We start from the raw sequence: 14,810 nt of genomic DNA, 5'->3' as shown, positions 1-14,810 counted from the left end.
TAGAAAAACAATGGAGGTGCTTTAAGTCATTTATTGACATTGACTTGACACCCATAAGCATAACTAGGCGAAATGTCTTATTGCCAAATTTTAATTGAAAAATATTATGGTGATGTGGCACTACTTTTGTATCAGTATAAAATCTTCAGATTTTGCCAATAGGGTATTAAGAAAAATGCATCGTCTCGTCTTACCGGCAAAAAGAAAAACCATATCTCCCAGGACGTGTTGGGCTGAGTAGATTAGAAGAAGTAGGTGGTCGGAATTTGCATAGCAAATCCTAGCCTATGGGAAGAAAATGTTGGAGAGGGCATTTAGAACGCCTCAGCTCCTAGGTCCGGCTAGATGGAGTTAGAGAACATAAATCTCACGCACTCGCGCTACTTCCTTCGTATCGGTGTACAAGTCATCTTAGATTATACACCGTGATCAAGACGTATTAATTTACTAATTAATATCATTGCATGTAATGAATTAACCACTGCTTGTCATGCTAGTTAGTCTCAAGTCATTACAAACATATACGTTCCACGTCCCTTATTTGTTGATTCCTTTATTCATAAAAAACAAACAAAAAAGTAAAAAAAAAATACATCACGTCTAAGTGTTTTATGATTATTCGGTTTCGTAAAATGATTTATACACCGGAATGAAGGGAGTGTGAGATGAAGGTTGGCACAACCACTTTGTCCGCTCCACAAAACAAGAGCACGGAGACAGACCTGATCACGAAAAAGCCGGATGAGACACACCATCTTCAACACACCTCATAATGATATGAAGAAACACACTAAAACTAGTCCAAAGCGGAAAGACCTCCTTCCACGTTGACGACGACACCATCTTTGTTGCTAATAATAAACCAACTTTGTTGCTAACCCTAGGGTATACGGGCCACCATCTTTACTCGGCTAGGTCATAGGGACATAGAAGGGGAAGAAGAAGATTCGACGCCCCTGATAAGCTTTCATCAACTATTGAGACAAGATTACATGATTAATGCGCTTTATATTCTCACAAACGAGGAATCACATTAGTACAATGATATTGCTCATGATGCGAACAGGAAAAAAAAGAGGAGACTCAAAATTTGCGAATACCCTAATAAGACGTTGATATTAAAGTAAACCACACTCTTTTCATGAAGGTAAACCACACTCTTTCAGTAGCACGTAGTACTATTTATCCATTTATCCCAAGTTTTGGACGTTGTTCACTGGATGAGGTTGGTAATAGCCGTACAGACAACCGCTATCTGCACGGAGTAGGAGCTGTGCTGCGTGACCGGCGACGGGACACCGGCCTGGGCGAAGGCGTCATCGCACCGGTGCGCCAAGGACGCGGCTTCCCCGGCCTTCTCCTTCCCGGCGGCGTAGTCGCGGTTGTTTATGTCGTCCTGCGCTTCGGCGAAGGCGAGCCCCATGCTGTCGTACAGCTCCTGGCACTGCCCCAGCGCCGCCTGCGCCCTGGCGTCCGTGCCGTGCTTGGCCAGCAGGTCCTTGATGTCGTAGACCGCGTTGTCGGCGTCGACGACGCCGGTGAGGGCTGCCACCTTGGCCAGGCCCCAGGTGTCCGCGCTGGGGCTGTCGTGGTGCTTGCCCAGCTCCGACACGCAGAAGTTGAAGTCCACGCGACCGTCGCTGCCGGCCGCCGCCTTGCAAGTCGTCACCACCGTTGCGTCGACGACCCCGCTCGCCAGCGCGAGGACGGTAGCCAGCGCTGCGGCGGCGAGAAGACGAGCCGTGGGTGGCTTCATGCTTCTTGTTGCTTTTGTTTCCGAAGGAAGCGACAAATCGATAAGTTCGTAGAGATGCTTCTTGTTTGCTCGGACAGAATTGATATGAGCTAGGATTAGGACCGTCGGACTTGCATTTATAGGCGCGGCTGGCAGGAATGCTGAATAGTAGTGCTGCGAATTGATTGATTATTAATGGGCTTCGGTTGTTAGACCCAGACCTATTTAGCCCAGCTGCGCCTACAGTAGAAAGGCGCTTCTCAGGAAATTACTAAGAGCATATACAATAAGTTTATATAAACATATTATAAACCCCTAAAAAAATATAAACAGGTTATAAAAGTTAAAATATTATTTTTGTGATGATATGGAGGGGGAAAAAGGATAGAGAAGATGAGTCGGCTACAGAATAAGAGCCAGCTGCAACATGTATCTTTAGGCATTATGTGAGAATGGAAGGTGAGCCATGTATTAATAAAATGAAACATTTTAATAGCTAACTATTGTACTTGTTGGCTATAATCTTGATTATAGATGACATGGCAACATCATATAGCCAACAACTGGCTATACTATTAACCATGCTCTAATTAAGTACTTCTTTCAAAGACCATTTTCACCATCTCAGGTTGCGACAAGTGGCATACTGTATGTGTGTCACTTGCCGCAACCTGGGAGTTTTTTTTTTCTTTTTCCATATATTCGTATTTTCAAAATATTTTATCTCCTAAACCATGCGTCCAAATTTCGAATCGTTCTCACAATTCAATTTCTCACGTCGAGGTATTCAAAACTAGATCCCATGTGAATAGATTTTGAGAAAAAAAAATTCATGAAAAAACCGGACCCAAAAACCATGCCTTTCATGATAGAAAAAAAACAGAAAACACGCTTTTTCCCGCGTTATTTTTCCTTTTCCGAGAGTCACGGATGTGCCTCTCACGAAGGCAAAACCGTGTCTCTCGTGAAAAAAAACGCGTTATTTTTTTCCTTTTCGAGAGGCACGGTCGTGCCTTTCGCGGAGGCAAAACCACGCCTCTCGCGCAATCAAAACCGTGCCTCTCACGAAAAAACAGAAAACATGTTTTTTTCCCTTTCTGAAAGGTACGACCGTGCTTCTCGCGAAGGCAAAACTGTACCTGTCGCGAAAGGAAAACCGTGTCTGTCGAAAAAACACGGTTTTTTCGTTTTCGAGAGGAACGGTCGTGCCTCTCGCAAAGGCAAAATTGTGCCTCTCACAAAAGCAAAACCGTGCCTCTTTCGAAAAAAACAGAAAATGTGTTTTTCCTCAAAGTAATAATTTTTTTTGTCAAAAGACCAAAGAAAGACCGGTGAAAACCCGAAACACAAAAAAATCGAAAACAACAATCTAAAAAGCCGAACACACGCGCAGAAAAATAAAAAAAATCCAAAAAAAGTTCAGAGCGTGACACATGGCGATTGAAAACCGCCATGTGACGAAGCGTGAGAGTGCTTGCTGCGAGGCTTTCGAAGGAGCGCTCGCTAACTAGTGACTCCCTATGTCTCGCTTATAGCTATAACGAAACCCTAACGTCAAGCAGATAGCGAAATAGGCTGGGCTAGGTGCAAAAAAGATCAAAGACTCTTTTTTACATTTATTAATTTGTTTTTTGATTTTTCACTTTCGTTTATATTTACAAATCTCCTAAATAAATATACAAAACACTTTACATAATAATTTTTATAAAAATATTAATCAACCATTATAAAAAGGTCAAATATGCTTAGAGAAAAAGTTTCCCGTGTATGCAAAAAATATACAGTGTGTGTGAAAAAATTTGATCATGTATTTAAAGAATGTTAATCCAAGAATTTGCAAAAAATATTAAACAAGTATTGAAAAATATTAACAAAGCATTTATAAAATGTTATAATAATGTTGACCATGTATTAATAAACTTTAAACCTGTATATGAAAAATGTTAATCAAATATTTTTTAAAGATGATCATGTATTAAAAAAATGTGAGTTAGATGTTTGGAAAATGTAATCAAGCATTTAAAAAATGTAAAATGTGTAGAGAAAAATATTGATTATGTATTTAAAACTTGTATTTGAAAATTATTAATCAAGAATTTGAAAAAATGTATAGAAACATGTTGACCATGTATTCAAAAATGTTAATCTGTTTAAAAAAATGCTAAATGTGTATAAAAGATGTTGACCATGTATTAAAAAATGTTAATATTGTATCTTAAAAAATTCTACAAATAATGTATTAAATATATATATATATATATATAAATATGTATACAGAAACATAGAAAACAAAAGAAAATCTATGGAAAATGAGAAAATAAATAAACAAAATCAAGGAAAAAGTAAAGAAAAGAAAAAAAGCAGTGAAAACAATAAAGGAACAAAGAAAAACAAAGAAAAACAAAAACAAAATAATCCAGTAAATATAGAGAAATAAGCAAAGAAAAACCGATGATAAAACAAACAAAACGAAAAACTAGTCAAAACCAACTCTTTTCCTTCAACTTGGTGACCCCCTACTAACTAAACACGAACAAGCGGGTGACTAGGTGGCTAGGAGCTCAACGCTGCAACTAGAAAATCCTTGGACCAAACCTCGGGTGTGTCATGCATGACGAAACTTCTTCACGGCTAGAGTTCTCACAATGGATGAAGGCGCTTCCGGTTCTGGCGTTAATATGGGCATTGTGGAAGCCACGATGAAGGAGTTGAGTCTGTCGAAAGAGGACCTTGTTGATGTGGTGGTGAAGGAAGCACACGTGATCCCGCTGGATGGCCATAGCTTGACTACATGTGGAGAAACCTTATTCTCAACTAGTAGAACACTCGTGTGTTGCTATGGGCTGCAATCATATAAATGAATCAAACTAATGATTAAGGTCATCTCCAAGGTCGAAGCTCATTTCTCCCTCCTACGTTTGGGCGTGTTCGGGCATCAAATAGGCTCCCACCGGGCTCTCTAAAATCCAACCATCTACATAATCAGGGCTCCCCAAATCCAGCCCATATGTGAGGAAGAAATGTGGTTGCCGGGACTATCCGCCATGTTATCTTCAACACTAGGTCCCACAACAACCCCATCCAATGACAAATCCTTCCCTTTTCCTACCGAACTCCCCCCATTCCCGCTCGATTTCCCATCATAGTTTGAAGTTTCTCGATGGAGCCCTCTTTTCTAAAACCGTATGAAGTTCACCTTACCTTCACCATGGCACCCTCTATCGGTTCTGAATCCGGCATATCTCGCAGTAGTGGTCCTAAGCTAGGCGTAGAGTGATGGTAACATGGACACAAGATTTTATCCAGGTTTGGGCTCTCTCAAGGAGATAATACCATATGTCCTGCTTTTGATTGTATTGCGATGGGATAGTACATAGTATAAATATCTACCACGAGATTGTTGTGATGAGTATGAGATTGTTTATTCTGTAGCCTGGCTCCGGTTTATATAATGTGTGAGAGGCCTAGGGTTAGAGGAATCCTTCTCTTGTGCGATAAGTCTTGTGGAATCTCCTTTGTATGCGTCATGGGTTATCCGAAGTGGCCCATTAGTGAATCATCATGGGGGTCCTCGGCCCGACCCACTGGTGGGGAGACAACGTGGTGAGTACCCCCTAGTCCAAGACACTATTAGTAGCCCCCTGAACCGGTCTTCAAGTTGGGTCCGCTCCTCGGTTCTTCCGAATAGTCTGTTTTCTTCGGTCATCAGTCTTGAAAACTGGTTCAAACAATCTTCCCATCTTCGATCTTGAGTATCACCGAAGTGTATCTGAAGAGTTCATACGTCGGGCATCCGAGGAGCCCCTTTATGTTTTTGGCCTCTATGTATGCCTTGTTATTTTGTATGCCACACCTCGGGTTTGAAGTATTTCCCGTGTGGCGGTGTCCTCTTGCATCAAAGGTCCAACACCGAACTGCATCCGAGGTGCCTTTTTGCAGCCGAGCTCTAACGGTGGTCGACATCCGAGGTGTCATAAATTACCACGGCCTCTACAAATTTGAAGGAGTTCATCTGAGCTTAAATGCCGGAATAGTGTTTTATGGAGCCAGCTATTCACATCCGAGCTTTATGCCGGACTGCTTCCGAGGTGGTGCACCACCTCGGTCTCGTGCTGTTTTTTACGGAATTTATTTCCGATCGATGGAATTTTATTTACTACCAAGATGTATAGCCAGTAGCCCTCAAGGTATGTGTCAGCCAAAATTCCGAGATGCACGCGAAGTAAAACATAAAGCTGTTGATCCCACTAGCCCCTTAGGCTCAGGTCGATTCACAAAATCAACATGTCAATAAAGTCCTTGCCCGTCAGGGTACTTTAGAAATAAAAGCACGGTGTGTTGTAGCCCCTAGGATCGAATCTTCTCGGAAATCGTATTGCACTTCGAATTTGTTGCATTGAATAGGCAATGGAGTAGCCCCCAAGCCTTAATTTTGGCATGTGTGGTCGAATTAAGGATCGATATTTGTCTGACACAAACTTTCTTATGTTTGACACAATTTATGTGTACTGATTCTATGTATCCAAGTACTTTACATCATTAATGCTTGGATCCGCATTGTACAAGACTTTGTTGACTGAGCATCAGCTTCAACCTCCTCCGCTAGTAGCTGCGGAGTGTTCTTCCTACTTTATAAAGCCTTAATAAGGGAAAAGATTATGACAAGTAAGGAAATCCGGCCACACGGTTTCATAAAAAAAGGGTATGCGGAGAGATATGTTATGTTACTATTTAACGTAAGAAACATCTTTTGGAAAAAATAGTTCATTTATAAGTTCCTTTTTCGAGGATATCACGACCGTGAAAACCTCAACTCCGACCAATGTGGAAGTAAAATATTGAGGATTTAATTTGGGGAATGTTCTGGAACTCTGTATTCTTTAATGAACCAAAATTTTCACTTCCATCGTTGCCAACCAATTATATTCTTAAAATGGCTAGCTTTCGGCTTTACCTAGTCTGCGGTGCTAACCCGGATGACCCAGAAATAACAATCACATAGGTGCTCCCTTTATGCCCTAGCCAAACAATCGGGAACATAGGGGTTAAGCACAAGAGCTAGGCAACCCAGCTTGGCCAAAGTCTTAAGTCAAATTGATGCATATTTATGGCTTTATAACGATGATTATGGAAGGCAACACTCACATATTGAATGCACACTATAGGAATCAGCTTCTTTGTCGTGTGACATAGTGGATGGCAAAGGGCCACTCCACGGACGACAAAATTTCTATGGCTGCTTGCGTTGATAAAGGGCCTTCTTTACCTTGTGCCAGCAGGCAGGGGACGACAAAGGGCTTTGCCATCCATGTGCCATGGCAAGCACACGGCAAAGTATTTAGATGGCACCCGACACACACCTACTCCGTTGGGTGGCTAATGGAATATTTGTAATCTGCCAGGGCCCTCCCTTTGTCGTTTGCCGGGGCCCTCCCTTTGCCGTCTGCCGGGGACCTCCCTTTGTCGTTTGTCAGGGCCTTCTCTTTGTCGTCTGTCAGGTCCCTCCCTTTGTCATCTGCCGGGGCGGTAGCATACGGCAAAGTGACCATATGGACCAGCCGGCTGCCCCAGGTTGCACAGGTGGGTGACACGTGGCACCTTTGCCGTCCGGTGGCCGACGACAAAGTTGACCATATGGGCTAGCCGGCTGCCCAGAAAGAAATTGCTTCCTGTCACAGTTGGGTGGGTCGACGAGGATGAGACGTCGCCTACGGAGCTAGCAGTTTGGCCTAGATGCAGTCCGTCTAGGGCACGGTCAGGCAGCCCGAGCAATAGAAGGACCCGTGCACGGGCAGATGGGCGTGGACTCGATCTGTTGGTGCAGATTTTTTGACGATATATCTCGTGTCAAAAGCAATCAGACATAGCAAGATAATCGGGTTTGTTTGGAAACAAAAGTGAACAGGACCGAGTCCTGGAATACCTCGTGTTGGACATGAACCTGGAGGTGTGCTATTATATATAGCCGGAAGGGCCGGGCACCAGATGTGACGAGGCAAGAGCAGATCCAATAGGGAAGAGAAAAACCCATCATATTTTGAACATGAACTACGCATACATCGGAAAGCTTCAGGCTTTGGCAAAGCAATTAGCATCAAACGTCCAGATTTGTGCCTAGGAGTAGACCACGTGGAAGGCCAATTTATTTTGGTGGATTGCTACTAGTGCACGGAGGCAAGACCACGTGGGTTTTGCTCGTGTACTTCAGCGTCGTGGGAATAACTCAGGTATTTTTTTCACATAGTCAGCTGTACGAAGAATCATGGCGCCATTGGGTGCCAGATTTGAGGTGGAGAAGTTCGATGGGACTGGAAGCTTTGGGTTATGGCAGACAAGGGTGAAAGATTTGTTGGCACAACAGGGATGCTTGAAGGCGTTGTTGCAGGAAGCCAAGCCAGCTAAGATGGAGGCTGAGGATTGGGAGGAGTTACAGTTGAGGACAGCCGGAACTATACGGTTGTGTCTCTCGGACCAGGTTATTTATCATGTGATGGATGAGAATTCGCCGAAGAAGATCTGGGAGAAGCTGGAGAGTCAATTTATGTCCAATACTGCGACGGCCAAGGTGTATCTGAAGTGAAAGTTGTATGGGATGAAGATGCAGGAAGGGTCAGATCTTGTGGAGTATATGAACGCCTTTAATCAAGTCGTGACAGATCTAGCACGCTTGGGTGCGACGATTGACGACAAGGATAGGGCAATTCTACTCCTTTGTTCATTGCCATCGTTCTATGACCATTTGATCACTACTTTGACACACGACAATGAGACCGTCAAGAATGAGGATATTATTGTGGCCTTGCTATCTTATCACACAACATGGATGCTTGAAGGTGTTGTTGCAGGAAGCTAAGCCAGCTAAGATGGAGGCTGAGGACTGGAAGGAGTTACAGTTAAGGACAGCCGGAACTGTACGGTTGTGTCTCTCGAACCAGGTTATTTATCATGTGATGGATGAGAATTCGCAGAAGAAGATGTGGGAGAAGCTGGAGAGTCAATTTATGTCCAAGACTACGACGACCAAGGTGTATCTAAAGCAAAAGTTGTATGGGATGAAGATGCAGGAAGGGTCGGATCTTGTGGATTATATGAATGCCTTTAATCAAGTCGTGATGGATCTAGCACGCTTGGGTGCGACGATTGACGACGAGGATAGGGCAATTCTGCTTCTTTGTTCATTGCCATCGTCCTATGACCATTTGATCACTACTTTGATGCACGGCAAGGAGACCGTCAAGAATGAGGATATTACTACGGCCTTGCTATATTATCATATGAGAAAGAAGAATGCGGTGGAAGTCTCTCATGATGAAGGTTTGCTAGTCAAGGGTGAAGAGTCGCGGAAGGGATATGAGGCAGGGAAGAACAAGAAAAAGAAAAAGAAAAAAAATACAGTGTCACAAGTGTAAGGAGAGGGGACATATTAAAAAGTACTGTCAAGAGCTCAATGGTGGGTCAAGTGCTAATATGGCAATTCATAGTGATGTCTCAGACAGCAGTAGTGATGCCCACGTAGTATCACACAGGCGGTCAACCAAAAGTGAAGCGTGGATGTTGGATTCAACTTGCTCTTTTCATGCGATATCCAACAAGGAGTGGTTCTCTTCATACAAGTCTAGTGATTTTGGTTTAGCCTATATGGGCGATGACACTGGTTATCGTGTTGCTGGAGTAGGTGACATCAAAATCAAGATGTTTGACGGAGTTGAGCGGATGCTTCGGGGAGTCATGCATGTGTCGGGGCTAAGGAGGAATCTAATTTCGCTTTGAGTTCTTCATGATGGTGATATGGTATTCCGTTGTAATCGGGATAAGAAGACCATGGAAATCATGGAAGATGAGGTGACCGTGATGATTGGAGCGAGGATGGCTTAGCATCTTTACAAGTTGCAAGGAAGCACTATTGCAGGTGGAGTCATGGAGACTAGAGTAGCAGGAGTAGCAGCGGGATCCCACGGAGGCGGCGGATCTGGGGCAGACTCGTCGGGTAGCTCTCGGTAAGGTACGAAGAAGACAACACAAGTCCGGAGTACATAGAAGTTTGACGCATGAACAAATTCAAAGTATGAAAGTATTCGTCAAGGTGGAGTTTGTTAGAGTTGTGTCGAATATTGTGTACGAGTTGGGTTACATATGGACTTGGTGTTGTAGTGTGGGTAGGATACATGTAGTGTCGTAGTCGGACAGGTTGTATCCTTGGCCTCTTATACATGAGGAGGCACCCCACGTTGTAATCTATGACGACTAGATAGCGACAGGCTCGCAAGGGAGAGCCGGGGGCTTGTGCCGGCACCCGGGTGGCCGGTGTTGCGGTATCTTGGGGAGGAGCGTCCGTAGTCATTGCCCCGGGGAGTAGGCAAGTTTGCCGAACCTCGTTAACAAATCTCGGTGTCGTCATCATGCTGTGATTGCTTGTTTCTCGATGGATCGACCGTGTACCACGAATTTATTCTAACACACCTAGTCTTGCAGCTTCTCATAGTGTTAGTTTCTATTAGAGGGCATTGTGAGGTCAACCTTGTCTTGCTTTTATCTCCTGCCACAAAATTTGTCACAATAAGTGCACTACGATTAGATATGGTTTCTAAATCAAATTTTGTACAATAAATATACAACATCCACTCACCCAGAAGGGCGTGTTTCACACTGGTTTCACATAATTCTCGATGAATACTACATAGATATCCACTCAATGAATTAAGAGCTTATGACATCTACATCTACTAATAGATTGAAAAAATATAAAAGGCATCACACTATCTGGTTGTGGTATAAATAAAAAATAAATAAACCATGATCTTAATTCCACAAGAGCTTTGGCATCCCCAATTCAATATGTAGACCACAATCAGCAAACATCCAAGTATGGAAAATCAATAATCAACAACCCAAGGGGAATATTTATGTTGCAGTGCATATATGAAGCGGAGTTTTAATGCATAAAAGGATGAAAATGGACAATACTGACACAAGAGGGTAAACAGAGTTTGCAGGGCACTAATTATGTTGTAGCAAAAATTACTAATAAATAGTAACTCCAAAGATCAGTTAGGAGATGAGAAGGAACTGTAAATAGCACACCCTAGCAAACTAAGCAAAGAGGCACTCAGATTATACAGAAAAGAGGGACTCCAATACGAAGATATGATGAAACTAAATATCAGTCCATCGTACAGTTGACTGTAACACACACACACACACACACGCCCCCCCCCCCCCCCCCCCCCCACAAAAGCATGGGATGTTTGACCTTTAAATCCTTACCTTACATATGACGGAAATATCAAAGAAAGCACCTTCGCAAGGCACATCACAAGACACGAGATTTTGGTCAAGTGCCTTTCAGGTCACCTCCATTGTATAAAATAGTAAGGAATTGAGCTTGACATTTGGGAGAGAGGGACAGAATGACGTGTAGATCATCGATAGTCAGTATGACGACGTCCTTGATTGCACCATCTGGTACCTGGTGGTGGCATCTTGCGCTCTTCCTAGCAGTACCTCACCACGTAAGGCAAGCCATGACCTTGTTCGTCTCAATCAGCTACCCTGCAAGCCAAGAAGATGGAAAGAGTAGTGGTCACACACACAGACACAATGACTTTGTAATGGTTATTGATTAGAGTTATTTCTAATTACGCATAACACAGAACTAGTCTAATTTTTTTCTTCGAAGTGATACTTTTAAGTGGTTCCATTTATAGGGCCATGTCACACATTGTGGCTTTTCTTTTGTGCAATATTAAATCAGTTTCCTACACCCCATGATTAGAGCATCAATTGTCAAATGAGGAAGCCACACATGTTTGGTCATATGTGTGACGTCCTCATTTTGATCGTACGTTAATCATATACGCAAATGTGTATGATCAAGACTAGAGACTCACGGGAAGACATCACAACACAACTCTAGACATAAATTAAATTCATACAAGCTTCATATTATAAGGCAGGGGCCTCGAGGGATCGAATATAAAAGCTCGATTAGAAACGAGTCAGCGGAAGCAAACAATATCTAAGTACAAACATAAGTCAACCAGTTTTGCCTTAAGAAGTCTAGCACAAACATAAACAACAGATCGAAAAGGCCAGGCCTCCTGCATGGGAGCCTCCTAACTACTCCTCGTCGTCAGTGGCCTCTACGTAGTAGTACGCTCCGCCGGGGGTAGTAGTAGTCGTCGGCAGGTTCAACCATCTCCTCGGCTTCGTCATGTGGTCGCGGTAATCGTATCAAAAGGAAAAGGGGGATCAAAGCAACGGTGAGTACTCATCCAAAGTATTCGCAAGACTGACATCAGAACTATGCTAAGGTATCCATCAGTATCAAAGGAGTGGAGATATATCTTTGCGCTGACTCCAGAAATGTCCGAATAGAGAGAAGGCCTAGTCCTTCCAAAGACTACCATCTTGAGTGTCTTGCGACATTAGAAGAGTGTAGATTAGTAACACATATGTAATAATTGTGTTGCAACAAATTTATTAAGTATGCCCAGAGATCCTTCCTTTAAGTCCGTGCAACTAAGCAATCTCGGAGCAAACATTACAATTTAAGTCACATTTCTAGTTGTATTAGCTAGATCGGATACAACTCCAACTCGTCATGTTACCGTGGACACAATTATTCGAATAGTTTAATCATCCATGTAGGGGTGCACCACATTTCGCAACACGCTCGATACCTCTAGCCGGACACACTTTCCTGGGTCATGAACAGCCTCGGGACATCAACATGTTGTAGCCGTACTAATTCCTATGCGTGCATGGGTCTTGGGCCCATCGCCCTTTGCACTCCTGCACATTGCATGGGCGGCCGAGATCAATCCTCGCACCTCTTATACAAGATCAATGCTTACGCGGACCATTCGGGCACGTGCCGCTCCAATGAGAACTTCGGTTGATACGACAACGCCGAATACCCATAACTATTTCCGCGTGAAGGTTAGTACGTATAGGTCAATCGACCAACTCAGATCAAATACCCAAACCAATTAATGTTTCATTAATTGCGGTGATGATCAATGATCCACGATATGTGGTCTCTTTGCCCCGTCTCGAGGATGTGTGTCAAGGTCCAAGAATGCTCGGCCACGCCTCGTCACAATCATGCGGGAATCCACCCACTCCACACATATCATCATGTTCCAGTAGTAAAGTTAAAGTAACCGTGAGTCTATAACATTAGAGGAATCTGAGGTGTCACCCTCGACGGATTCCAACTGATGTAACCGTCAAGGTGACCAGGGAGGAATCACCCTCGATGGCTCACGCTTGAGGGGTTGCACGACAGACTCGTTATCGGAAGTGGTGAAGGAGGAATCACCCTCCATAATCCATGTCCGGTTAACCACACTACAGAGTTAGCATCAGGAGTACATTACGAGGTATCACCCATGGTACTCGATAGTAGTTGTGCAGAGTCATACAACTAAGGGGTGTGAGGTGATGTGACGAGTCATGGCTTGTCGATCAGTTGATCGAGTCTTTGATTCTCCGAGTCTTCAAGTCGTCGAGTCTTTAATGATGAAGCAGGGGCGACTGGGGCTAAGTGGGGTCACTCGGGATCAGTAATCAACCTATACTAAGCATTTAATATACAATGGAGTACAATAGCACTTTATCAAAAATAGGTATGCATCAGAATAGGAGCTATCTATAACATTAGCAAAATCTAATGCAAGCATGAGGGGAAAGAATGGAGGATATAGGGATGATTAAGGGGGATTTGCTTGCCTTGTTGCTCTGGTAAAAAATGATGATCGTCACTCGCGTAGTTGTACCCGACAACAATGTCAATCTCGGCGTCTAGCAGAGAGAAAAGGGGGAAGAAACAATAAATAAAAGTGAACAAATGCATAACGATGCATAACATGGCAAAATGCAATGCTAGGGATGAGCTAACGTAATACTACAAGTCACAGACGGAGCGGGAGAATATCTGACGATATTTCCCGGGTATTTGACTATTATTTCACACATGATCCTAATGCCAAATGTCCATGTTCATCATGCTAGAGGCATGTGACAAATGAACAGATAACATATTCGAAATACTTCAATTTTTCTGATCAACTTTCATGCATAAAATATTTTTATCCAAGTTATAAATTATTTTATATGATTTTTGAAAGGTTTACAAAAAAATTGGAATTTATTTAATTTCAAAATAAATAGTCAAAATGCCAAGGGCACCCAGAAATATACCTAGTCACACGACACAGTGGCTGACTCGTGGGCCTTGTTGACTGGGTCAACAGCCTAGCGAGCAGTGGCTCGCTCATGGGGCGAGTGAGCTCCCTAATCAGAACTTGACTCGTCCACGTTGACTGGTCAGCGGGTCGAGCAGGCCCCGCATGTCAGCGACTCTGGACAGTTAACCATTTTATTTAAAACTAAACCAATTACTTAGTGGCCTCGGGCACGCATGCGAGTGTGGGTTAGTTGGGTGGTTAATTGGTGGCTAATGATGCCAAACCAGCAGCGTCATCGGCAGCAAATCCGAGCACCGGCGACACGTTCGATCGATTCTGGCGACCATTTGGGATGCGGTTTGGTCCTATGGGGCCATGGGGCTGCGCCACGTCGATGGGTGGCGACGGCAGACATCGTGGTGGTCGGGACCGAGCACACCATTGACAACGGTGGCAGTGCACCCACTGGCAGAGCGTGCATCGCGATTCCGCATGAACTAAATAAAACAAAAGGACGTGACAACTTCCTAGCACGGTCACAGACTCGTTGGCGTGCGCGACATCGACGAGCGCTGGGTATAGCCAGTGCTAGTGAGAGGAGCACCAGCACGCGGTGACCGGAACTAGCAGAGAACAGAGCCGATGCTAGGGACGGTTAAAGAGAAAGGTAAGGAGTGCATCTCACGCGACGACTCACCGTGAAGGCACACGAAGGCCCGGCGAGAGGTTAGTAGCAACAGCGACGTCGAATTCGTCCGAGAGGCGCCGACGACCGAAAACGGAGAAGCGATCGACCCTGGCGTCACGGTTATCTCTAGCTCGAGCTACTCCTTGGATCGATCCAGACGACCTCGTCGGAGCTTCTTGGAAACCTTGCAGGGCATGGT

The 14,810-nt window shown here is 43.9% G+C and overlaps 1 protein-coding gene across 1 annotated transcript; it reads right to left on the bottom strand.

The window, feature by feature from the left end:
• Nucleotides 1-988: 988 nt before the first annotated feature.
• On the bottom strand, nt 989-1,823 carry LOC123404564 (pectinesterase inhibitor 8-like). The gene has a single exon (XM_045098501.1). The coding sequence runs from the start codon at nt 1,754-1,756 to the stop codon at nt 1,214-1,216; it is 543 nt and encodes a 180-aa protein (XP_044954436.1). The 5' UTR covers nt 1,757-1,823; the 3' UTR covers nt 989-1,213.
• Between the last annotated feature and the right edge of the window lie 12,987 nt (nt 1,824-14,810).

The sequence above is a fragment of the Hordeum vulgare genome, chromosome 6H (assembly GCF_904849725.1).
Source record: "Hordeum vulgare subsp. vulgare chromosome 6H, MorexV3_pseudomolecules_assembly, whole genome shotgun sequence".
Taxonomy (NCBI): Eukaryota; Viridiplantae; Streptophyta; class Magnoliopsida; order Poales; family Poaceae; genus Hordeum; species Hordeum vulgare.
This window is presented reverse-complemented; position numbering and strand designations above follow the sequence as displayed.